General features: G+C 45.6%; 1 protein-coding gene across 1 annotated transcript in view; it reads right to left on the bottom strand.

The window, feature by feature from the left end:
• The window catches only part of LOC138285504 (pericentrin-like), a 542,361-nt gene that overhangs the window by 109,613 nt on the left and 406,128 nt on the right, over positions 1-26,620 (bottom strand). Inside the window, exons 23-25 of the mRNA XM_069225495.1 lie at positions 24,367-24,647; positions 24,126-24,225; positions 22,123-22,293 (exon numbers count right to left, since the gene is read on the bottom strand). Of these exons, the coding sequence (XP_069081596.1) occupies positions 22,123-22,293; positions 24,126-24,225; positions 24,367-24,647 (552 nt within the window). The remainder of the gene's footprint in view (positions 1-22,122; positions 22,294-24,125; positions 24,226-24,366; positions 24,648-26,620) is intronic.

Raw genomic sequence — 26,620 nt, 5'->3', positions numbered from 1 at the left:
CATAGAGTCGCCTTATTGCAAAAGCGGAATAATGTCTTGAAGGGTAAACATATGAACTGTTCTGAGAGAATGGAGTGGTTTAATGATCTGAGGTCCAGAATAGGCCTGAGAGCTGTCTTTTTTGGGAATGATAAAGCATAGGGGATATACTCCTGATCCTGGTTGTTGCATTGGGACAGCCTCTTTTAGAAGAAGGAATTGAACTTAGTCTTTGAGAAGTGCGAGAGGCTCTTGGGATAGTCTGAGTGCGAAGGGGAATGTTTGGAGGAGTAGTAATGAGCTAAAGACAATAATCATGTTGGATAATGGAAATGACCCATTGGTCCGTGGTGGTGACGACACATTACGGATGAACATTTAGAAGTTGTCCTCCGACAGGTGTGGATGTGGACTGGGCAAAGGGGGTGGGGGGCGTTATGGGGGACAGAGGTATCACTGCTTTGCAGTGGCGTTAGAGCCTCAGGTGGTGGTGCTCTTACCTCTGCCTTGGTTACTGCCTCTATAGGCTCCCTGAAAAAATCCCTGGATCATGAGGCAAAAGGCTGTCTGGGCTGGAAAGTAGATGCCTCTGAGGTTGTGGGTTTGTAACCACCTCTGAATGTGGGGCGACAAAGTGCCCTTTTGTGAGGGAGACTAAAACGCACCCATGGCTTTTGCATTGTTCGTACCTGTAGGAAAGTACCACCTGTCTAGCATAGTCACCCCCCACTTTGTGTGTTTAGTCTGTAGTTCACTGGAATCCTGCTAACCAGGACCCCAGAGCCTGTGCTCTTTCCTCTAAATTTGGTTGCTAGTAAACTTTTTTACACTCACAGTTGGCATACTAGTGCACCTACGTAAGTCCCTACTATATGGTACCTAGGTATCCAGGGCATCGGTACACCAGGGAACGCCCATGGGCTGCAGCATGTATTGTGACACACTCCAACCCCCCCCCCCCGCATGGGAGCCCATGCAAACTGTCTGCAGGCCTGCCATTGCAGCATGCGCGTAAGGGTGCATGCACCTTTCACTTTAGAAATACAGCTTTTCTTATATCCTGGTCACTGCAATTAGACACAGACATCCCTCTGGTAGGCCCTTCAGCCCAAGGGCAGGGTGCATGTCCCCAAGTGTGAGGGAACCCTTGCATGAGCAGGTTGCACTTACAGACCCCCAGGCTAATTCCTGGACTTTAATTACGAGGAAGACATCTTAAGGTATATAGTGGACACTAGTCTACATGAGTGGTCCAACTACATAAAGGCTTCTCCGAACCTAGGCATGTTTGGTAGCAAACATATTGGAATCATGGAATGACACCGATCCCAGTGCTAGATGTATGATCCCCTGACTCTGGGGGTTCCCTACAGGATCCCCCAGTTCCGCCTGTGCAGCCTTACAGAGTCTGTCTGCTAGTCCAAGCTGCTGCTGACCACAGACACTGTTCTACTCTCCTGCTGATGAGCCTAGCCCAGGCAGAGGAAGGCAGAACAATGGATCTTCTGTAAGAGAGCGGTGTGATCACTCCTCCTGTGTATTAGGAGTCTAAGGGCTTGGGTGCAGTGGCTTCTGAGCACCACCAAACTGCTTTGAAGGGCACATTTGCTGCCCTCCTTGCATACGGTGTGCACCAGTTCAAGACCCCCCCCCCCCGTTCCAGCTCTGGTGCAAAACTGCACACACGACAAGATAGTGACCATCCCCCTGTCCAGTTCCTCCCCTAAGGAGGTCCACAGAGCTGTCAGGTGGTCACCTAATTATGCCATATTGAAAATAAAATGTACAGAGGCCCCTGGGACCATTTGACTGGTTAGGCCAGGTAGGCGACGCCGCTGACCCCCTGATAGGTGGATCACCCCAGAGAGTGACCAATCCACTTTTAGTGTTACTTAAGGGCTCCCCCGGGGGTGGGTCCTCCGATTCGTCAAGCAAGACTCTACAAGGAACTCTCTGCAAGACATCTGCTCTTGGCCTCTGGAACTGCTACTGGTCTGCTTTGGAACTTAAACAAGTCTGCTTCTGGTGGGAAGGCTCCCATTGCAACATTGTTTCTCCAGATCCTGCAAGAATTCTACAACATCCAAGGCTGTGCATTCCCTCCAGGGCCAGAATAACTCTGTTTGCACCGGAAGCATGAGGTAATCTCTCGGAGTGAAGGAGTCACTCCCCTGCAACTGCAGGCACCTCAAGACAATGTCGACCGGCGGAGTCTGCTATCCCATGGACATCGAAAGGCTATGCATCACAGGTGGTGGGTCTGTGGCCTCCTCTGGGTCCTGCTTGCCTTCTGACCAACTTCTGACCAACTTGGGAGACTGTGGGCCCCTGCTCCTGCCACTGGACCGGAACCCTGTGCACTGCAACTGTTACTCTTGTAAGGCTTGTTGACTCTTCCTCTAGGAGATCTTCAGGTGCCAAGAAGCTCCGGCCTCCAGCAAATCAGCCCCTGTCCTGCTACTCCTGCAATGGGGGAGTGCTGTTTTGTTGTGCTATTGAGACCTGGGTCACTTCTGTTGGCCTTCCTGCGTGCTGAGGGCCAGCCCCGACACCCCCTGAAGGGTAGAGTCCTCTGGACATCACTGGTCCCCAAAACATTGCAAATACATCTTTGTGGGTGGCCTCGCTGGTCACGGACCCTCCTGCAATTCGGTGACCATGGAGGGTCAGGTCAGCTCACAGGCAATTCCTGGAACATTCTGCGGCTCCTGGGCCTTGCAATTGGACTTCTACCTCCACCAACCTGCAGCACCACCTGTGCACCTGCCAGGGTGCTAGACTCTGTACCTTCCTTCGGTACCTACCTTCCTCTCTCCTCTAAATTTGGTTACTGGTAACTTTTTATCCCCACAATTGGCATACTGGTGCCCCCATGTAAGTCCCTAGTATATGGTACCTAGGTACCCAGGACATTAGGATTCCAGGGGATCCCTTTGGGCTGCAGCAGATATTCTGCCACCCATAGGGAGCCCATGCAAAGTGTTCTGCAGGTCTGCCATTGCAGTCTGCGTAAACCGGGTGCACGCACCTGGTTTCACTACAGGTCAATGCATGAGGTCACTGAAAGTCACCCCTATGGTAGGCCCTTTCAGCCCAGAGGGCGGGGTTGCAGGTATCAGAACTCCAGACCAGCAAGCTGCAGATCCACGAGGAAGACTCTTCTGCAACATTATATCTGGAACTCCTGCCAGCTTTGCAACATTTCCCCAGCTGTGCATCCTAAGAAGACTGCAACTCTTCAGCCTGCACAAGAAGAAGGATTCTCCCTTGGGGTAAAGGCATCACTCCCCTGTAACTACAGGTACCTGGCTGCATCGTCGACTGGCTGCATGGATCTCCCCTCATAATGAGTGGTGTCGGTCCTGCATCATAGGTGTTGATCCGGAGAGTTTCCTTTGGTCCGCTCTACCAGCTGTCGCACTTTGGTGGTGTTAAGTCCTTTCTACTCCACACACAATACCCCCGTGCACTGTGTCCTTTGCAGCTGCCAAAGCTTGTGTTGCTTCACCTCCAGGGGGAACTTCAGGCAACATGTAGCTCCAGCCCCCAGCACTCCCTCCTGAAACTCCTGGGCCCCAGCGTGGTCCTCTGACGACATGGGAGCAACTTCTGTGGTGCTGTGTGGGCTGCTTCTGTGACTTCTGTATCCCTGTCCTGTGGGACATGTGGGTGCAGCCTCTGGCTCCTGTAGGCCTTCTGTGACGCAGAGGGACCCCTGGGACTCCCCCTCCTGGGTGGAGGAGTCCTCCTGGACCTTGCTGGTCCCTGGCAGCAACCCCCTTTCTTCCGAACACGAATTTGCCTTTGCCAAGGTCTGTTGGTGGAAATCCTTCACCAACACCCATCTACAATCCAGCTTCCAGTGTGGGACACCTTTTGCACACATTATCAACTCTTCTCCTGCTTCTGTGCTGCAGTGCTGACCTGTCTTCCTTCTTCGTAGACCAACTCCAAAAGGTACCTCTGGGTGGGTAGTATCTCCTGCTCCCTCTGGACTCCACAGGCACTTCTGGACTTGGTCCCCTCTCTCCACAGGGCTCCATCCTCCAAATTCCACTGCTGGTTCCTTGCAGGCTGTTCTGGGTGTCTTCTTTTCATCCTTTGGAGTGGTTTTGGGGAAATCCAGTGTTTTACTCCTGCATTCCTGGTCACTGTGGGGTACTGCATTACTTACCTGTGTGGTTTTCTAGTACTCCCAGCTCCCCGCTACATGATTTACTTACCTAGGTGGGGGCCCTGTGTTCGCATTCCACTTTTAGTATATGGTTTTAGCTCCTCCTAGCGCTACTATTGCTTATTGCTCTTTTACACTGTTTTCTAACTTTTTATGCCTATTACTGTGTATTAATATATATATATATATATATATATATATATATATATATATATATATATATATATATGTTTGATGGCAAGTGTAGCTGCAGACACACATGCTATGCATTGCTTCCGCTCCGCCATCTAGTGTTTGGGTCGGAGTGTTACAATTTGTTTTTCTTCGAAGAAGTCTTTTCGGAGTCACAGGATCGAGTGACTCCTCCTCTCGGTCATACTGTGCATGGGCATTGGCTCCTTTGTTAGATTGTTTTCTTTCTGCTGTCAGGTTCGGACAGGTCTCCTCTCACTCCGAGATTATTTTCGATTCGGAAACTTTAGATAACTTTCTTTGACCGTCGGTATTGTTTCGATCGTGTTTCCATCTATAGTTGAGCTGATAGTACAGTCAAATACCAGATTTTGCCCTTTTGGGCGCGAGCGCCCCACTCTGGCCTACTACGCCGAAGCGTGATGGATAGGACTCCATTCCGATTCTGTCATCGATGCCATGCAAAATTTCCATACACAGACCAACACCTGGTATGTAATCTGTGTCTTTCTACCGATCACCGAGAAGAGGATTGTGAAGTCTGTCGATCGTTTCGATCCAAGAAGAAACTACATGACCAGAGAGCCAGGAGACTAGAAATGGCATCGAAGAGTACAGAATATATCAACACCCTTGAGAAAGAACAGGCGCAGGCAGCAGTTCATCACTGCGGGTCAGCATGTGAGAACGACTGCCCCTACGCCCGCTCCTAAAAAAATCGAAGGCCTTTGGTGCACCACTGCCAGAGAGCCCTGGTTTGACCAGAAAGAAAATACTTGGCAACCGACCTTTGGGTTCGGCGCTGAAAAAGGCCACAACAACTTCAATAAGTGAATCGAGCAAATCCACCAAAAGCTCAACTTCCGAACTTAGCCGGCTTCCATATTCTTTGGAGTCGAAACCTCGACGTGCTGCTTCGGAGCTCAAACAGGCTGTATTTTCAGGCTAAAAAAATTGCAAACTTTGGAGCCGAAAAAGTACTCTTACACAGATGAACAAGGACTTTCGAGCCACCTAAAGCAGAGCTCCAAACCATATAATGAACAGTCCTCTAAATCAAAACCATCAGAATACATTTCTGAAAACACTGACATTCAACCTATTCTGGAAATCATTGATGAAAGACAGTCAAGGATCCATATCCATAAAGAGACTGGGAGGATCATTATTGCACCTCCTCCACAGACAAAAAGAAAGTTGGCTTTTCAGGAACATATTGATACTGCTCCACAACCAGAAAATGTTTTTAAATGGAAGGAGAAGCTATTACCCTCGCATACTTCTCCCCCACAACTTTCTTTTTCACCACCACCAACTAGCCCACCACCATTGCCTTCATCAAGGCAGACACTTATTCTCATGGTGAGACAGTTGATCCATGGGATCTGTATGATCCAGATCCCATACCAGCTAATGACCCAGACCTATATCCTTAAAAACCTTACCCACCAGAGAATACGACTGCATATACACAGGTCATCTCTTGGGAAGCTGCGTATCATGGAGTACTCATGCATATTGAGCCTTTAGAAAAGGATTTTCTTCTTAATACCTTATCCTCCATGCACTCAAGTTACCAGTGCCTCGCAATGCTACCTGGCATGATCAAGCATGCACACGATATATTTAGGGAGTCTGTTAAAGCTAGGATTTTAACACCATGCATAGATAAGAAATATAAGCCTGCATCTACAGATCCTGCTTGCATTACACATCAGGTACCTCCAGACTCAGTGGTTGTCAGTGCCGCCAGAAAAGGGGCCAATAGTCAATAGTCAGGGGATGCCCCTCCCCTGACAAAGAAAGCAGAAAGTTTGATGCTGCTGGCAAGAGGGTAGCTACACAGGAAGCTAACCAATGGCACATTGCCAATTCGCAAGCCTTGCTAGCAAGGTATGATAGAGCCCACTGGGACGAGATGCAGGAGATATTACAACACCTGCCAAAAGAACATCAGAAAAGGGCTCAACAAATTGTTGAAGAGGGTTAGGCAATAAGTAATAACCAGATAAGGTCTGTCCTTGATGCTGCAGATACAGCAGCTAGAAGTGTGAACACTGCTGTAACCATACGCATACCATATGCATTGTCACGTTCTTCTGGATTAAAACCAGAAATACAGCAGGCAGTACTGAATATGCCTTTCAATAAGAAACACCTGTTTGGTCCGGAGGTTGACACCACAATAGAAAAACTCAGGAAAGATTCAGACACTGCTAAAGTAATGGGAGCCCTATACACAACACCTTACAGAGGGCTCTTTCGTAAGCAGCAATTTAGAGGAGTATTCAAGCCCCAATCTACAGAGGCTTCTACCTCCCAACCTAAACAAGGTCAACAACAACAGTACCAGAAAGGGGGATTTAGAGGCTCTTATAGAGGACAACACTTCAGAGGCAAATTCCTGGCCTCAAAAAATGTCACTACCCCATCAAAACAAGGACTTCATAATCTTGCCACAACCCCACACATCTCCTGTGGGGGCAGACTGCAGCAATTCGACTCCCAATAACAAAATATCACCACAGACCAATGGGTACTTTCAATTATCTGCAATGATTATTGCCTAGATTTGATTTCTACCCCTCCAAATATTCCTCCTCATTATCACAGGCTGTCCCCTGAACACAACGTTCTGTTGCAAGAAGTACAATTGCTACTACTAAAACAGGCAATAGAATTTGTTCCAAAATCTCAACACGGAACAGGGAGTATACCCACTATACTTCCTCATTCCCAAAAACAATGGCACTCAGACCCACTAGATCTCAGACCACTAAATCTATATATCCTGTCAGAACACTTTCACATGGTAACTCTGCTGGACCGTCTTTCCACTACTACAAAAACAAGATTACATGACTGCATTAGATCTCAATGATGCATATTTTTATATTCCCATCCATCCAGCTCACAGAAAATACCTAAAGTTTGTGATAGCGGGAAACCACTACCAATTCAAAGTTCTGTCATTCGGCATAACAGCTCCAAGAGTATTCACAAAATGTCTAGAGGTAGTAGCAGCTTACCTACAAAGACAACACATACATGTCTTTCCTTATCTAGACAATTGTATAATATTGCTTGATTTTATTAGCCAATGTCAACAACACACGCCATTCACAATAGAAACCCTACATTCTTTAGGGTTTACTCTCAATTACCAAAAATCACATCTTTAGCCAGCACAGGTTCAACCTTACCTAGGTGCTATTTTCAATACTCAAAAAGCATCACCCTATCCAAATACACACAGGATACAAGCTTTCCAAAAATCTCGTTCCACAAATGCAGCCAAATCAACAATATACAGTAAGATTTATCATGAAATTATTGGGAATGATGGCATCCTGCATAGCAATAGTACTGCATGCAAGACTAAATATGAAAACACTACAGCAGTGCCTCACACAATGGTCTCAAGCACAGGGTCAATTGCAAGATCTAGTGTTGTTAGACCGCCAGACGCACAAGTCCCTTCAATGGTGGCATCTCAGCAATTTATTGAAGGGGCGGTCATTTCAGGACCCTGTGCTTCAGACCAAAATAACAGATGCATCAATGATAGGTTTGGGGAGCTCATCTCAACAACCTTAACATACAAGGGGAATGGGATTAAAAACATCTAAATTATCATATAAACCATTTAGAATTATTAGCTGTGTTCCTTGCCCTAAAAGTGTTTCAACCACTTCTCAAACACAAGACTGTCTTGATAAAAACATACAATATGACAACCATGTATTATCTAAAGAAACAAGACGGGACACATTCATCTGAACTGTCCCTTCTAGCCCAAACAATATTGAAATGGGCAATTCACAATCACATTCACTTACTAGCAGAATACATTCCAGGAATACAAAATCAGCTAGCAGATCTCCTAAGCAAAACACACCAACAGATACACGAATGGGAGATTCACTCTCAGGTACTTCAAAAGTACTTTCAAAAGTGGGGGACACCAGAAATAGACCTATTCGCAACAAGTGAAAACGCAAAATGCCAAAACTTTGCATCCAGACAACCACACCCTCTATCCAAGGGCAATGCTCTATGGATCAACTGGTCAGGGATATTTGCTTACGCTTTTCCCCCGCTCCCACTACTTGCCATTTCTAGTCAACAAACTGGGTCAAACCTCTCTCACCATGATATACCATAGCCCCCACGTGGGCACGACAACAGTGGTACACAACACTCCACAAGACCTGTCAGTAGTAACTCACTGCAATATTCCAAACAGACCGGATTTGTTAACACAAATCAAAGGACAAATCAGACATCCCAATAGCAGTGCTCTCAACTTAGCGATTTGGCTCCTGAAGTCATAGAATTTGGATACTCGTAACTTAAATTAGAATGTATGGAAGTTCTCAAACGAGCACGCAAGCCTTCAACTAGAGAATGCTATGCTAACAAGTGGAACCGATTTATTACTGTCAATCTAAAAATACTGACCCACTTGCAGCATCAATACAAGATATTGTATGCTACCTACTTCATTTACAACAGTCAAATGTAGCTTTCTCATCTATTAAAATGCATCTTACTGCCATATCAGCATACTTGCAGACTATCCGACATACCTCTCTTTTTAGGGTTCCAGTTATTAAAGCCTTCATGGAAAGACTAAAACTTATCATTCCACTGAGAACACCATCTGTTCCTTCTTGCAATCTGAATACTGTCCTCACAAGACTAGGGGGCCCACCTTTTGAACCCATGCATTCATGTGAGATTCAATTTCTAACTTGGAAAGTTGCTTTCTTAACAGTGAGTACTTCATTAAGAAGAGTTAGTGAAATACAGTCCATTCACTCTCAAGGAACCTTTCTTCCAAGTACACAAGCATAAAGTTGTACTTAAAACGAATCCAATTTTTTTTGCCAAAGGTTGTATTACCTTTTCACATAAACCACACAGTGGAATTGCCAGTCTTCTTCCCACAGCCAGACTCAACTGCAGAAAGAGCCGTTCACACTCTTGACCTTAAAAGAGCTCTAATGTATTATGTGGATAGAACAAAAGAATTTTGAAAAACTAAACAGATTTTTGTTGCCTTTCAACAACCACATAAAGGTAATCCTATCTCTAAACAAGGATTAGCTAGATGGATTATTAAATGTATTCAAACATGTTACATTAAGGCAAAACAACAACTTTTAATAACACCTAAAGCTCATTCCACTAGGAAAAGGGTGCTTCTATGGCATGTTTAGGAAACATACCAATGGCAGACATATGCAAAGCTGCCACATGGTCTACGCCACATACAGTTACAAAACATTGTGTGGATGTAGTTTCAAAGCAACAGGCCAATGTTGGTCAGGCTGTCCTAAAAACATTATTTCAGACAACTCCAACTCCTACAGGCTAGCCACTGCATTATTTTGGGGAGAGAAACTGCTTTTTAGTCTATGCATAGCATGTGTATCTGCAGCTACACATGCCATTGAATGGAAAATGTCACTTACCTAGTGTACATCTGTTTGTGGCATGTAGTGCTGCAGATTCACATGAACCCACCTCCCTCCCCGGAAGCCTGTAGTCATTGCAGTTTCTTATTTGTACATATGAAAATACATTTACATGGACATCTATTTTACTTATTACTTTTATAGCACATTTACATTCTTTCACTCTACCACTCCTTCCTACACCCTATTGCGGGAAAATAATCTAACAAAGGAGTTGATGCCCTTGCACAGTATGACCGAGAGGAGGAGTCACTCAATCCTGTGACTCCGAAAATACTTTTTAGAAGAAAAACAACTTGTAACACTCCGAGCCCAACACTAGATGGCGGAAGCAATGCATACCATGTCAATCTGCAGCACTACATGCCACGAACAGATATACATAAGGTAAGTGACATTTTGAATATAAAATGTATTTACTTATTTCCTATTGGAGGGTTGCCTCTATAATATTTTCTGAAACTGTGTTTAAAAAATAAAGTACCTTTATTTTTGTACAACCAAGTGTTTTCTTTCTTGTGTTTAAGTACTGTGTGACTAGTGGTATTGCATGAGCTTTGTATGTCTCCTAGATAAACATCGACTGCTCATCCACAGCTACGTCTAGAGAGCCTGGCTTCTAGACACTGCCTACACTTCACTGAGAGGGGATACCTGGTATAAGGAGTAAGTCCCATAGGTACCCACCACACACCAGGCTGGCTTCCTACAGCCCCCCCATATGGTCCTGTATATTTGATGCTATTTCTGCTGATTTGGTGTATATACATTGCATCTAGATGCTAGTCTAGTATTAGTGCTGTAATAAAGAATCCTTTATTTTTGCAACACTTGTGTGGTTCTTTCTTGTGAGTGAGTTGCTGTCGGACTACTGTGGTATTGCAAATGCATTACATTTCTCCTCGATAAGCTTTAGCTGCTTGTCTCAGCTACCCCTAGAAAGTTTTTGCTGTATGGATACCTATCCACTATCACTGAAGGTCGCTTGGACTCAGAATGGAGTGCCACACCATAGGTGCACACTATAAACCAAGTCAGCCTCCTTCAGTATCTTTCTCCATCTTCTCAAGGGTGGAGTCCACTTGAGGACTGAAAAGGTGCTCCTTGTTGAAGGGAATATTAAGCACTGCTTGCTGGACCTCTGGTGTGAACCCAGAGCATCAAAGCCACGTGTGCCTCCTTATTAACACACTAGTGTTAAAACCGCGAGCAGCTGTGTCTGTAGCATTTAGGGCACAGCCGACGGAATTATTTGTGATGGTTTGCCCCACTGCAACAATCTGCTGTCCTCTTTTGTGGTGCTCAGCCGGGAGAGATTGGAGGAACTTCTCTTTCTCATCCCAGTGAGCTTGGTAGTGTCTTGCTAGCAAGGCCTGAGAATTGGTGATAGTTCAATGATTGGCTACATGTGGAGCCACCCTTTTGCTGGCGGCATCCAGCTTTTTACTCTCATCAGAAGGAGAGTCACCTGTGGCCTGACTACTGGCCCTTTTCTGTGCAGTAGTGGCCACTATGGAGTCTGATCCCCTAGGACCTGAAATAAAGCGGATCAGTGGAAGCAGACATATTTCTGATTGACTCTAGGGCTAATAACCCTAGAGGGTACAGATTGTTTAAAAATATCATCGGCAAGACGAAGCATGACAGGGAGCATTAGGAGAAACTACATATCCCTGTGTGTGGTTGTAAGGGTATCAAACAGGAAGTCCTATTTGATTGGGTCCCTATGCAGCTCTACATTATGGAAGGCAGCTTCACAAGCTACTACCGGTTGATAGGGTGTGCTATCCTCTGGTGGGGGAAGGTTGTACGGGGTACAAATCTGAGTCGTTGGTCAACCTGGGATCAGGGTCATACGTGTCCCATGGATCTGGGTCCTGCTGTGTCCCACCCAAATCTTCCCCAGTGTATTCAGGGGGTTCCTGAGGTGTAAAATCTCCTGCAGTAGGTGAGGGATGTCAATGAGGAGGGGTGGGAAGTGGGGAAGAAGCAGATGGTGGAAGAGGTGTAGGTGGAGGAGGAAGACATGGAGAAGGCTTCGTAGGTGTGGAGGAAGTGTTGTTCTTGGTAACCTTCTTTGGAGGTATAGAAGTGTCCAAAGCCTCTGGGAAGGATAATTTCCTCTTGAAAAGTATAGGTGGGGAGCAAATATGCGCACTGTACCCTCCTGGATATTGAGGAAGCACTGTCAAGCGTCCATGGTCTCCAAAGTGAGTTCCTCAGGTGAAGGCATAGCTGAAGACTGGCTAGAGTCCTTCTGCTACAAAGCTGTTGTCTGTGTTTTTTGGCATCGAAGTTTTCAGTTAGAGCAATCTGCTCGACACTGAATTGGAGGTGATAGTTGTTCGGGTCAGTACTGAAGTATTCAGAGCCGAAGTTCAGACTGAAGTATCTTCGACCGAGGTGCCAGAGGTCGTAGTCTAAAACGGTGTTTTGGTTTTGGCTATTTTTAGAGCCACGTCATGTGCTGCCGAACGATTTTCGGATCAGACCATGGCCTGGTGGCAGTCGGGTGACCTCTGCATGGGTTTTTCTTTTTATTATTTTTTTTTTTTTTTTTTTACAGTCTTAGGGTGGGCAGGAGGGGCCACGGTACTCATGGGTTGTGCGTATGTTACCTAGTGGCTTTCGATATCCGACTGGATGTCAGAGTCAGAATCCTGGATGGAGAAGGCCTCCTCTTGTTCCTGTTTCTCCTGGGTGTGTTCCTCCCCAAAGATGTCCGGGGTGTCACCCAGAGTCTTGTGCGCCATTTCTAACCAATGAGCTCTTCGGTCCCATAGGGTTTTCTTTGACCGGAAGGAGTTATAAGCGTCGCAGGTAGCTTTTTGGTGATTGGGGAGAAGCACAGGTTACACACCAGATGTTGGTCAGTGTGGGGGGCAGGGGGAAGTTAGAGTGGCCTTGAGAACCGAAATGAAATGGCATCCATTTCATCATCTCCGCATCCTCTTTGGTGCTGCATGGTGAGATAGGCTCGAAATGGACAATGTCGTCCCAGAGGGTGTGCGGTCGATGCTCAGGCTGATGAATGGAGAGGAGCGCGAAGATGGGAATACAGGATCGAGAAACAAAACCGCTGATAAAGAGAAGATGGAAGGAAAGACTTCGAACCAGAGCGCATTGAAATACGGAGCAAGTCAAAAGACTGAGTGAAGACACAAACGTCTGAACCAGACAGCGAAGAGAAAATCTAACAAAGGAGTCGATGCCCATGCGCAGTATGTCAGAGAAGAAGTCACCAATTGATCACATGACTCAAAACTGTTCTTCTAAGAAAAACACTCCGGACCCAACACTAGGTGGCAGGAGCATGCAGAACATGTGTATCTATAAGGGTTGGTGGGGGGTTAGAAGGTCTGGTCCTGTCAATACGCCAAGACCCTGGCATATACCTGAAAAGTGCAAAACTTTTAGGAAGGTTGCTGAATGGGAGTCAAACGACCCTAGCAGTGCACCATGAGTCGTCTCTCTTTAACCCCTTCGCTGCCAGGGCTTTTTCCCTCCTGTGCCGAGCCTTTTTTGGGCTATTTGGGGCAGTTTGCGCTTAGGCCCTCATAACTTTCTCCAAATAAGCTACCCATGCCGAATTTGCAACCTTTTTTTTCCAACATCCTAGGGATTCTAGAGGTACCCAGACTTTGTGGGTTCCCCCTGAAGGAGACCAAGGAATCAGCCAAAATAAAGCAGAAATTTCGTTTTTTAAGAGAAATGGGCAAAAAGGGCTGCAGAAGAAGGCTCGTGTTTTGCAGCGGTAAAATCACCATCTTCCCAGCTTTCAGGAACAGGCAGACTTGAATTAGAAAACCACATTTATCAACACAATTTTGACATTTTACTGGGACATACCCCATTTTTACTATTTTTTGTTCTTTGAGCATCGTTCCCGTTAGTGACAGAAATGGGTGAGAAACCAATGCTTGATCCCAGAAAGCTAAACATTTCTGAAAAGTAGACAAAATTCTGAATTCAGCAAGGGGTCATTTGTGTAGATCCTAGAAGTGTTTCCTACAGAAAATAACAGCTGAAATAAAAGAACTTTGAAATTGAGGTGAAAAAAACGGCCATTTTTCTCCACATTTTACTCTAACTTTTTCCTGCGATGTCAGATTTTTTAAAGCAATATATGGTTACGTCAGCTGGACTTTTCTGGTTGCTGGGATATATAGGGCTTGTAGGTTCATCAAGAACCCCAGGTACTCAAAGCCAATAAATGAGCTGCACCTTGCAATGGGTTTTCATTCTATATCGGGTATACAGCAATTCATTTGCTGAAATATAAAAAGTGAAAAATAGGTATCAAGAAAACCTTTGTATTTCCAAAATGGATAAGGTGTTGAGAAGCAGTGGTTATTTGTACATCTCTGAATTTCCGGGGTGCCCATACTAGCATGTGAATTACAGGGCATTTCTCTATTACACGTCTTTTTTACACACTGTCTTACATTTGGAAGGAAATAATGTAGAGAAAGACAGGGGGCAATAACACTTGTTTTGCTATTCTGTGTTCCCCCAAGTCTCCCGATAAAAATGGTACCTCACTTGCGTGGGTAGGCCTAGCGCCCGCAACAGGAAATGCCCCAAAACACAACATGGACACATCACATATTTTCACAAAGAAAACAGAGCTGTTTTTTGCAAAGTGCCTAGCTGTGGATTTTGGCCTCTAGCTCAGCCGGCACCTTGGGAAACCTAGCAAACCTGTGCATATTTGGAAACTAGACACCTAGATGATTCCAAGATGGGGTGACTTGTGGGGCTCTGACCAGGTTCTGTTCCCCAGAATCCTTTGCAAACCTCAAAATTTGGCCAACAAAACCCTTTTTCCTCTCATTTCGGTGACAGTTCTGGAATCAGAGAGGAGCCACAAATTTCCTTCCACCCAGCGTTCCCCCAAGTCTCCCGATAAAAACGGTACCTCACTTTTGTGGGTTGGCCTACTGCCCGCGGAAGGAAATGCCCCAAAACTATCTGGACACATCAAAATGCAAAAACGACCTCTTTTTGCAGAAGGGGGGGGGGGGGGGGGGATTGAAATGCACCTGCGTTTTTGGTCCTGGGCTCAGCAGCCATCTAGGGAAGCCTATCAAACCCAGACATTTATGAAAACTAGACATCCGAGGGAGTCCAGGGAGGTGCGACTTGCGTTGATCCCCCAATGTTTTCTTACCCAGAATCCTCAGCAAACCTCAAATATAGCCATATAAAAAAAAAACATTTTTTTTTAAAAAAGACATTTTTCGTACATTTCTGTGTGGGATCACCGCACCGGGACAAATTTCATACCACCCAACGTTCCCCTCAATCTCCCGACAAAAATGATACCTCATTTGTCTAGACGGGCCAAGTGCTTGTGACAGGAAAGAGCCAAAAACATGTCGAAATTGAGGGGGAACCAAAGCAGGTCCAAAAGGGTAGTTTGAAAAAAAACATTTTTAGGCTGACAAGTGCAGCAGAATTTTTATCGGTATAGATGTGACAATGCTGGGTGGTAGGAATTTTGTGGATTCCTGCAGATTACAGAAGGTTCCATCACAAAAATATGGGAAAAATGTGTGATTTCAAGCAAAGTTGGAGGTTTGCAGGGCATTGTGGGTAAGAAAATGGTGCGGGGTGCATGTGAAACACACCACCCTGGAATCACCCAGATGTTTAGTTTTCAGATGTGTCTAGATCTTATGGATTTTTCTACATGGCAGCGTCCTAAAGTCCAGAAAGTGCAGCCCTCATCATTCCAAGTGGGATGAATTTGAGAGTTAGCCAAGCTCTCATGGCCCAGATGTAAAACCAAAACCCAAAATAATCAAATGTCTTCCTGCTTGCTGTGGGATGAGATGTTTTAGAATGCGGGGGAGAGCTGAAAGACAGTTACACCCTTCAGTTGGGGGTGGGGGCATAACCAGGCCCATATTGGTTGCTAGCCACCGCCCCACTGTTTTTTTTTTTTTTTTTAAATTCCCTGGCATCTAGTAGACTTTCTGCACCCCGGGAAATGGATCAGGGGTAACTGCCCCATCTGCCCACTGGTGGGCAGAACAACTTTGGCCCAGTTTATTTGGGGTCGGGGTATGGCCATACCCCAACCTCTTATTTTGGAGGGGGGAAAAAACTCCCTAGTGTCTAGTGGTTTCTGCCCTCAAGGGGGGCAGACTGGCCTCATTAAAATAGGTTGATCTGCCCCCAAGGGGAGCAGAAATGGCCTAAATATAATGTGCCCCCTAAGGGAGCGACCCTTGCTTAAGGGGTCGCTCCCCAACTCTTTAAAAAAAAAAATAGATCCCTGGTGCCTAGGGGTTTCTGCCCCCCCCTGAGGGCAGATCGGCCTAACAACAATAGGCCGATCTGCCCCCGAGGGGGAGCAGAAAAGGCCTTGAAAAAAATTGCCCCCCTGGGGAGCGACCCTTGCCCACGGGGTCGCTCCCCTTATGCCAATTTCTAATTACCAAAAAAATCCCTGGCGTCTAGTGGGCATTTCAGAAGCCGGATCGCTTTACGATCCGGCTTCTGAAATGCTCTGAGAGACTTCAAAGAGAAGGAAATTCCTTTCCTTCCCTTTGAAGCCTCTCAGGCCCCCATCACATGATCGGAAGAGAAATGCAAAGCATTTCTCTTCCGATCGCATGGGGAAGAGGTATCTGACGAGGTCAGAGCGCAAATGCGCGCTGACGTCATCAGACGTCACCGGGGGGTGTCAGGGGTGGAAGGGGAGGGAAGGGCTTCCCCTTCCATCCCTGCCTTGGCGGGTGAGAGGGAAGCCCACAGAGGGAGCGCTAGCGCTTCCCCTTACATCCCTGCCTTGGGGGTGGGGGTGGGGGGTGGGAGGGAAGCCCTCAGTGCCGAGGACGTAATGGTTACGTCCTCGGCACAGGAGCACTGTGCCGGTGGACGTAACCATTACGTCCACGGCACAGAAGGGGTTAAAACACACTAGGGCAGTGTCAGACTTTTTGCCATTTAGATGAAATCTGTCAAAGGACATGTACATTAGGGATGCTGGGACATTCCCAGATAAGCCTGTTGACCTAATTGACGGGTGGTGCCTAAGAACCATATTTACCCCAAATAGCCCAAATGAGTATCAGTGGTGTCTAAGCCTGAACAGATGACGTAGGTGCATCCCGGCCATCCTGAATGTTTTGCATCAAGGAGGCACGTAACAGTTTTAGCAATGCTGGTAAAATCTAACTAACCATCTCCCAGAGTATATGGGTGTGGCGTACCAGGATGTAGATAGTGCTGACTGAAGTAAAGGCAAGCCTGGGCAATAAAAACATTATTTTATTAAACTTTTCCATGTGTTTTGACCCTGAATGGAAGAGTAGTTGGAAAGGTGTTAGGCTCAGTCTCAGTGATAGCCTGCACCGCCAAACTGTCAGTGGCTGGATTTAGGGCTGTCAGCATTTCTCCTAATGACAGGGCAAAGGATACACTTTACTCAATTGCTGGTTCGGGGCGAAACCAACCTATCATCAGGTGAGGTATCCAGCCTACTCTCATCATAGGGTGGGACAAACTCATCCCCAGCACCTCCATTAACATCTCCATATGGATGACTTAAAGGATCTCCAAAACGTTTATGCAGTTGTGTGTGGCTATGGTATTGTGCCTGAGTTAGGGAAGTTTGGTATTGCTGCACCATGTTAGGATCAGAGCGCAGCATCTATTGAGACAAATTCAGCCCAGGGTCGGACACCATAATAGGTTGTAGATTCTCTTCTGGTGTAGAACCAGAGGGCTACAGGTGACACTGAGGGAGATCAGCTGGAGTTAACCTGACTGAAGGCCCCTGACTTCCTTGGGGTCCAAAGGCATGCCAGAGGGAGGTGGAGCATGTTGAAAAGCCACAGCATGGTCTCCCCTAAAGGCTTTGATCTGCTGTATAGACAGACCTGGAAATTAAAGGTGCTTCTGCACTAAATTTAGGAACAGTCTCTTTGGTGGAAAAGGAGTGAGACCTCTAGGCACGGTTACATCCTAGTTCCTTCTGTGGAGATTGAGTGGGGGGTGGAGGGAGGGCCAAGTCCCTCTTGGATGCCTTAGGCTTCTTTTTGGACTTACTAAAATTTAGACTGTGATGAAGACCTGTTGCAGAAACAACTTAGAGAGTGGATCAGCACTACCATGGCACAGGACTGGTGTGAAGTCCTGCAGTGTTTTACAACACAGAGCTTCATTTTGCATTCTTGGATGGCTTTCTGATGTATCTGGGTGCGGTCATCATAGGCCTTGGAGTCGTGTACTGAATCCAAACACTAGAGGTACACCTTCTGCGGATCTATGACAGACAACTCTTTCCAACAGTCTCTACAAGGTTTAAACTTTGTAATCCTATGTGACATGCTCTCTTGCACACTAGTAGAATAAATAAAAAATACTGTTGCAGATCGGATTCATAAGAAAAATAAGTTGGACAAATTTATTTAATTTTTGGCTTGGTGTGGTTTGGATGGGAAGGGAATGGGGATGTTAATGGTTTGAAGACGTTTAGAAGTGGGGGAGATTAGAAGTTGAATCTTAACAGGAAGGAGGAGGATTTTTCCCGAACATTGTGTGTTCGTGTAAATGGTATTTTTTCTGGCTGGACCCGTGGTGTTTTTTTGGGTCAGCCGGTAATCAATTTTTAACTCTTAAATATCTAATATATTTTTAATAAACTTTTAATTCTTCGATTTAAAAAAAAAAAGCGGTCTGATTCTAAGGGAGGGAGCAGACGTCTTTCCCTCACATTAGTGGCCCACTGAGGTCCGCCATCTTGGGTGTTGGCAGTCTAGTTGACCGCTACCCAGGAGAGATAAAACCGGTCCCGGCGTCCGCGCGCCGAAGGCAAGCCCATCTGCGCCCATCCGCGCCAGGACGGGGCTAGGGGCCACTCCCCTTACGCCGGTGGAAGATGGTGAGTCCCGCTATATATACATACTCATCGGGGGAACTTAAGGAGCTTTTGAAGAGTCCAGGAGAGGGCTGCCATCTATCGTCCCATTTTAGCGGGGCGACGTGGACATGTCCCGCTTGTGAATGGACTCTGCAAGAGCCAATAGGTTCAGATTCAGAGCATTTTAAACAAAGTCTGACGATTCAGCTGATAAACTGCCGTTCTTTGTCGGCACATAAATTAGATATAAATCTCCTTCTGAGGGATGAGGCACCGGCCGCCCTCTTCCTTACCGAAACCTGGCTCCATGAGGGCTCGGTGCCGGAGTTAGCACTTGCCCTACCCAAAGGGTATGTTATAGCAAGAATCGACAGAGATAAAGGTAAAGGAGGGGGCGCATAGCTGTTATTTTTAAACAAGGTCTTCTTTTTAACTGCTGTCCTCTGGACCTCTTAGGATGCGAAGGGATGAGTTTCTCTCTAACCTTCAACCCAACGTTTACATTCACAGGAGTACTACTATATCGTCCACCGGGGACATACGAAGAATTCCTTAACTTATTACCAGAGCGGATTGCGGAACTTATCTGCAAAAACTTTTTTTTACGATGTTAGGAGATTTTAATATCCAAGTGGATAATCTAGAATTGACGGCAACTAAGCGTCTAGTGAATGATTTGGAAGCATTAGGACTGCACCAATTGATTTGTGGTCCTACACAGGAGAGAGGGCATACCTTAGATTTGGTATTTAGTAACCTTCCTTCGTTGTGTGCACTATCCCCTGCTCCTGTAGCATGGTCTGATCACTTTTTAATCACATTAAAAATTAAGATGCCCAATCTGCATGGCTATCATCAACCTTTAAACATCAAGGTCAGGAAATGGCACAGACTGAAGGTAGCAGAATGGGTTAATACACTAACTAGAAGTAAAAAAGATTTTATGAGGGACCCTCAGATGGACCCCACCCTTTTTAACGATTGGATTTCTGATAGTCTTGACACGGTGCTGCCCTATAAATCTTCCTCTGGGCAAAAGAATGGAGGCAAGGCCCCATGGTTCTCCCCTCATCTAATGACATTAAAAAGAAATTGCAGGAGGATCGAAAGAAAATGGAGGAAATCATTAAAACAGGTAGAGAGAGAAGAATATAGATGTTCAATCAGGCAGTATCAGAAGGAGATTAGATTAGCTCAAGCTACCTATTATGGAGATAAAATTGAAAGGGCTGCAGGATCTCCAAAAGAAATTTTTGATGTGCTGAAGGAGTTGCTGTATATTCCTATTTGCCCGGAAGCAACGGAAGCTTCAGTAGAACATAGTAATAATTTTGCCTCCTTCTTCTTACAGAAGATCAAGGATATCTATCCAGGGGAGGAAGGGGTAGGCTCTGGGCAGCCCATTGAGAAGGAGGGTGACAGTGTGCTACAGAGCTTTCTCCCCATTTCGGAGGAAGGTGCCTCTGGGCTTCTCAGTAAATTAAAATCTGGTTCCCCACTAGATCCCGCACCTCCTCATATAGTTATGCAGGGAAGAGTAGCCTTAATTCCGGCGTTAACGGAGCTACTAAACAGCTCACTACAAAGCGGTAGGGTACCCGAATCCTGGAAGCATGCAGTGGTAAAGCCCCTGCTAAAGAAATCCAATCTAAACGGAGCCGAATTTAAAAACTATAGGCCAATTTTGCTTCTTCCTTTTATGGCAAAATTGATTGACAAACATGTAAACATTCAACTATCAGGTTTTTTGGAGGAACATAAGATTTTGCATACAACACAAATGGGCTTTAGACCGGGTCACAGTACTGAATCAGCTATGATTGCGGTCACGGAAGAAGCTAGAAAACAGATGGATCTAGGACAGGCGACAGCAATAATAATGCTAGATTTAAGCGCTGCATTCGATACAGTCAATCATGGACTACTCATTCAAAGAATTGAAAAAAGCAGGATCAAAGGCCTGGCACTCAAATGATTGAGCTCTTTTCTGCAAAATAGATCCTTTCAAGTCTTGGATCCCTCTTTCTTCTCAGATCAGTTCAGATTTCAATGCGGAGCTCCACAGGGCTCATCTCTGAGCCCCACTCTTTTTAATATTTATATGACTCCCCTGGCAGAGGTCCTAGAACCTTTCGGAGTATCTCTGGTATCATATGCGGATGATACGCAGCTAGTGGTCTCCTTTTTCCTCCAATAAGGATGTTGATAACTCAGTTTTGCCTGCCTGCCTACAAGCGGTAGCTTCCTGGATGACAGATAGCAGGCTTCAACTCAATGAAGAAAAGACGGAAATAATGTTTTTGGGAAAATTGCCCAACCCGGCAAAGAGTATTTTGCCAGTAATACATTTAGATTATCTACCCCCAACGAAAGACCAGATTAAAGCTTTGGGAGTTTGGTTGGATACCAAACTTACCCTAGACTATCAGGCCAGGAGAATTTCAGCCACCTGTTTTGGAATACTGAAGTTACTTCGTAAGGTCATTGGCTTGCTTCCGCCCTTGGCCAAAAGACTTGCAGTACAAGCCCTGATTTTATCCAGGTTAGATTACGGAAATAGTATTTTCCTGGGATCTCCAGGTTATGTGAATAAATTACAGGTGGTTCAAAATGCGGCAGCCCGACTGTTGTTTAATCTGCCTAGGTCCACATCGGCTAAGAAAGCTTTGACTGAATTGCATTGGCTCCCAGTAGTGAAAAGGATCAAGTTTAAGGCGCTGTGTATCTTTCACAGATCTCTATACAAAGGGGCTCCTCACCATTTAAAATCATTAGTTTCATTCTACACACCTACGAGGGTCTTGAGATCGTCCTCCAAAGCCCTGGTAGTGATCCCTAAAGTAAAGAGAATATCTTGGGGAGGAAGATCCTTGAAGTACCAGGGAGCCAAACTCTGGAACTCTCTGCCAGCTAATATTCGTATGATTAGCCAGGAGATAGAATTTCGGAAGGCCATTAAAACTTGGCTATTCTAACAGCAAGGTAGTATTATTCTCTCTATGGAGGCGGTAAGATTCCTCCAGTTTGTTTTATCTTCTAGTCTGATCAGCGCTACAAGGCCTCCGGGTAGTTTTGCGCTATATAAGAACTAGTAACATAACATAACTCTTAACTTCCGGGGTGGAAAGAAGTCAACGCAAAGCTTCACAACGCCATCTGCCGGTGTGCAGGAGCACTGCTGTTTGAGTTCAGATCCAAACCGGTACCAGGGGATATTCACAAGGTGAGAAATCTGCAGTGTGAAGTATTCATCAAAACTAATATGTATGTGCTTCTCAGGAAAAAAACATGTTGCAGAATATATAGTCTTATTCCACTGACCTTCTGCGGTCAAATCTATGGACATCTGTCGTTAAAGATCTTTCCCTCACCCATATTAAAGTTTTTGTTCACAAAGGCATCTGTCTATATTCAATATACTGTACCTGGTCACCCCCTGTTCCTCTGTGTAGCTGGTGCTTGAGGTCTTTCTCAATGGTCAAGAGTTCTCTTTTCAGTCTCAGCTTCTCCTCTGTTAGTGTGATCACAGACTTTGTAAGTTCATCGTTTTCTACCATTAACACATCTGTCATATTAGTGGTGCCTCGCACAGGGTTCTGAAGATGCAAGAAATGTAGAGAGCTTTAGTACGTTAGGACAAAATGAATGAACATAAACAAAAACCTTAACAGCAGTATATATGCATTTTTTTTATTTTAGTATCTTCAGTCATACCATGTGTGCCACTAGCTGCAGTACCCCCACTTACTGCCTGATATTTGATGCTAACTTGACTGAGTGTGTGCTAGGATCCTGCTAACCAGGCCCCAGCCCCTGTGTTCTTACCCTAAAACTGTACTATTGTTTCCACAATCGGCACACCTCTGGCACACAGCTAAGTCCCTAGTAAAAGGTACCAGTGGCACCAAGGGCCCTGTGCCCAGGGAGGATGTCTAAGGGCTGCAGCATATATTGTGCCACCCTAAGGGACCCCTCACGAAACCCATGCATACTGCTATTACAGCATGTATGTGCTGGTGGGGAGAAAAAGATGAAGTCGACATGGCATCCCTCGCTGGGTGCCATGCCCACAAAATCCTACCTGAGGCATAGGTAAGTCACCCCTCCAACAGGCCTTAGAGCCCTAGGCAGGGTGAACTGTACCACAGGTGAGGGCATAGCTGCATGAGCAATATGCCCCTACAGGGTCTAAGTCCATTCTTAGATATTGTAAGTGCAGTGTGGCCGTATTGAGTACATGGGCTGGGAGTTAGTCATTACAAACTACACCGCTCCACAATGGCCTCACTGTAGACTGGGAAGTTTGGTATCAAACTTCTCAGTTCAATAAACCCACACTAATGCCAATGTAGGATTTATTGAAAAATGCACATACAGGGCCCTCAGATTTAACACAATCCTCTAGTGTAGGGCTGACCACTCTGTGGCAGCCTGCCATTAACAGACAAGTTTCTGTCCTGATGGGGTCAGAAACCCGATGAGGGCCTTTATGCTCTCTGGGGTCGGGAACAAAGCCTGCTGGGGGTGGAGGTGCTGCACACCTCCCCCCTACAGGAACTGCAATACTTGGTGGTGAGCCTCAAAGGCTCCTGCCTCCTGTTACACTATCCTAGGGTACTCCAGCTAGTGGAGATAATGCCCCCGGACCAGGCCACACTTTTGGAGGCAGGTCCAGCAGGAGAATTACTAAACACCAGGAGTGCCCACGCCGCTGGGAGAATTACTAAACACCAGGAGGGACAACGCTTGCACCATCTTTGAAAAGCATTGGGCGCATGATGCTGTGTTTGCACACTGCACCCAGCCTCCCCTGTACCACTGAGAGTGTTTGGTGCTGACCTGTGGCCCCCCGGTACTGATCTAAACCCACCCCGGACTGTGCCCTGAAGAGGTGGGTACTTACCTGCAAGCCATTTCTACCTGAGTGCCCCTGTCTCCCTAGGATTCCATTGGGCACTGACGCCAACTTTGACCTCTGCACCCGGCCAGACCCACATTGCTAGTGGTGCACTACTGGTGTCTACTCAAACGCTGCCCTGTGGATGCCTTAACCCCCGAAGACTGGGATTGGAATTACGTATTTACCTGCAAATTGTACTGTATCTTTCTTTGCTGTCTGGTTAAGTAAAATGAAAATCATTTTTTAAAATAAAAAAAAGCATGTGAAACTATGATCAAAAGCTAGTGGATTGAAGATCAAAGGCTTGATGTTAAAGCAGGTTACCACTTTTTACCCCAAAAACATCAAATGTTGGTCAGTGATCGGAGGTTTGTTTACAATTCACCTAAAGGAATTTAGTTTTTGGAACCTAAACTAGGAGTGACCATAGAAACAGGTCTAAATTGTAAGCTCGTTTTTACTTCCTCACAGAAAATTGGTTTGTCTAGTTTGTTACCTCTAGAGTAATAAATGTAGATGTTTGCTTACCGAAGCAAAAGAGGATAATCTCTGCAATTCGACCTTGAGCTCCTTTAGCATTTTCAATAAAGATGTTAAAGCTTCTCCATCTGAATATTCAGTAAACGACCTAGATTTAAATACAGAAATGTACTTGTTTTATCATTAATAAAAGACTTGTATTGAATATCAATATGAATATTAAGTAGCAAGGCATTTTCAATTGATACTAAACTAAATAAGGTGAATAACCATTTCTGTAACGGCTCACCTGTCTGTAAAATATTTTCCAAGCTCATTAAGATGGATGGCAGCAGAAAGTAGCTGCTGTCTCATTTTCTCCATCTTCTGCAGCTGTTGGAGAGAGACAGAACCGAGGTTGGGAGATTCAGCCAAGCTGGGATTAGGAGGATCTTTCAGAGGGCTTGGAGGATTGGCTGTTTGCTGTTTTCTTCTCACTAGCTGCCTCTCCTCCTCCTCGAGCTGAGCTAGACTCTGCTGCAGTTCCTTGATTCTCCTTTCATCTCTCTGGTGCTGAAGCTGTAATTCATGCTGTCAGAAATAGTCCAAATATAATTAATACCACAATACTGATAAATAAAAAAAGTAGTCCATCTACAATTCCCTCTGAACATTCTAGAATTGGTTAGAACACAAACTGCTAGCAGATTTAGACCTTCTAAAACATTGAAAACTAGAGTGAAACTCCTAATCCAGGATTATTTCTCTTAAAGCCAGTGAGTTAAAGGCGCGCCTCCTCTACCCTTATAGGTTTTAATGAATTCCTGTAGCATGGAGAATATAGTTTCCTTTGTTATTTTTGTTTTATAAATCACGGGGAAAGTAAATGAATTGCATGTGATTCTATGACAGTAAACAATGTGAATAACAACAATTACAGACCGGATGCTTCTACAGAATTTGATCAGCCACATTCAGGTGCTTTGAGCCAAGTACAAAGCAGAGACTGTTGAGTAAGGTGGGATTAAAGAGGTTTTGATGAAAGAGCATCAAGTACATCTAGTCATACTTTTGTCTCTGCCCTAGTGTCTGTAGGAAAAAGTAAACCTTCACCAGTGTGTGGTGTCTTCCTAGAAGTCCCTTGTTGCTGTTCTACTGCAGGTTGAATGGGCAGTTCATTTTCATGCCCGAGGTCTGACTTTATGACAGCCTATTTTAATGCAGGAAACAATGTCTGGACTGCCTCTCTCACTTCAAGGTATTTTCCCAGATGCTCTCTAAAGAGGTTAGATTCTCCACCTCCTAAAGAATCCTACACTAGAATCAGATGATCTCACCAACTACTTCCACATCACTCACATATCACTTATCAGCAAGATCACTGAAAAACTAGTCTATGTTCCACTTCAAAATCATATTAATGCTAACAATTCCCTGCATGACTACCAGTCTGGCTGCAGATCATGCTGCACCACAAAGACTACTACCGTACACATTGCAGACAATGACACCCCCCCTCCCACACACACAGGCGACAATGACACCCCCTATCCACAAGTGACAATAACCCCCAGTCCACAAGTGACAATGGACCCCCCCCTCCCGTCCACAGGTGACAAAGACCCCCACCTGTCTACAGCTGACAATGACCCCCGTTCACAGGTGACAATGAGCTCCCCCCCCCCAGTCCACAGGTGACAATGACCGCCCCACCCCGTCCACAGGTGAAAATTACCACATAACACAATTGACAATAACCTCTTCACCACACGTAAACGACCCTCACCACACGAGAATGACCTCCTTGAGCACACGTGGCAATGACCTCCTGACCACATGTGACAAATAGCCCTGCTTCCTGACATTTCTGGATGTCTCTGCAGCATTGGACAATTGCCCATTCCGCTCTCATATTCAGCTTTGAGGCTTAAATGGGTTTCACCTGTAATGCCCTTCACTGGTTCTCCTCCTACCTTTCCAAACACCAAATTGTTGACATGGGCACCTCCATCACCTGCAGAGTCCCCCAGGATTCCATCCTGTCCAGTCATCTTCAAATTCTACATGGCGCAGCTATGTGATCTATTCACAGATAATAGTATCCAGGCTCATCAATACGTCCATAGTACACAACTCCACAAGAATGTCTCCTCTGCTTCAGACATACAATACAGTAAACTCTACCTGCAATTAATCCAGACCTGGATGTCCAAAGCCTAGCTCATTCCAACCAGGCAATTCATCTTATTTGCCAAGAGCAACAAAAACAAGAAACAATACAAGCCAGGATGAATGACATGAACCTTGGTGATTTCACACCTCAAGCCTAACCAATGCAAAGACACTAGGATCCCCTCTGGACACCGCCTCATCCTCAAGGATCACTCTGACAAAACACCCTGGCACAGAGTCTTTCTTCTAAAGAAAAATACTTTCTCCAGAAAACAACTTCAGAACTGCTATTAAAGCAATTGTATCTGAATGGTGATACTGTCCTGCTCTGTGGCCCCCCCGCACTTCATACTGGCACGTAAGGGAATCCTCTATGCCACAGCAAGTCTGAT

Source organism: Pleurodeles waltl, chromosome 3_1 (assembly GCF_031143425.1).
Source record: "Pleurodeles waltl isolate 20211129_DDA chromosome 3_1, aPleWal1.hap1.20221129, whole genome shotgun sequence".
Taxonomy (NCBI): domain Eukaryota; kingdom Metazoa; phylum Chordata; class Amphibia; order Caudata; family Salamandridae; genus Pleurodeles; species Pleurodeles waltl.
This window is presented reverse-complemented; position numbering and strand designations above follow the sequence as displayed.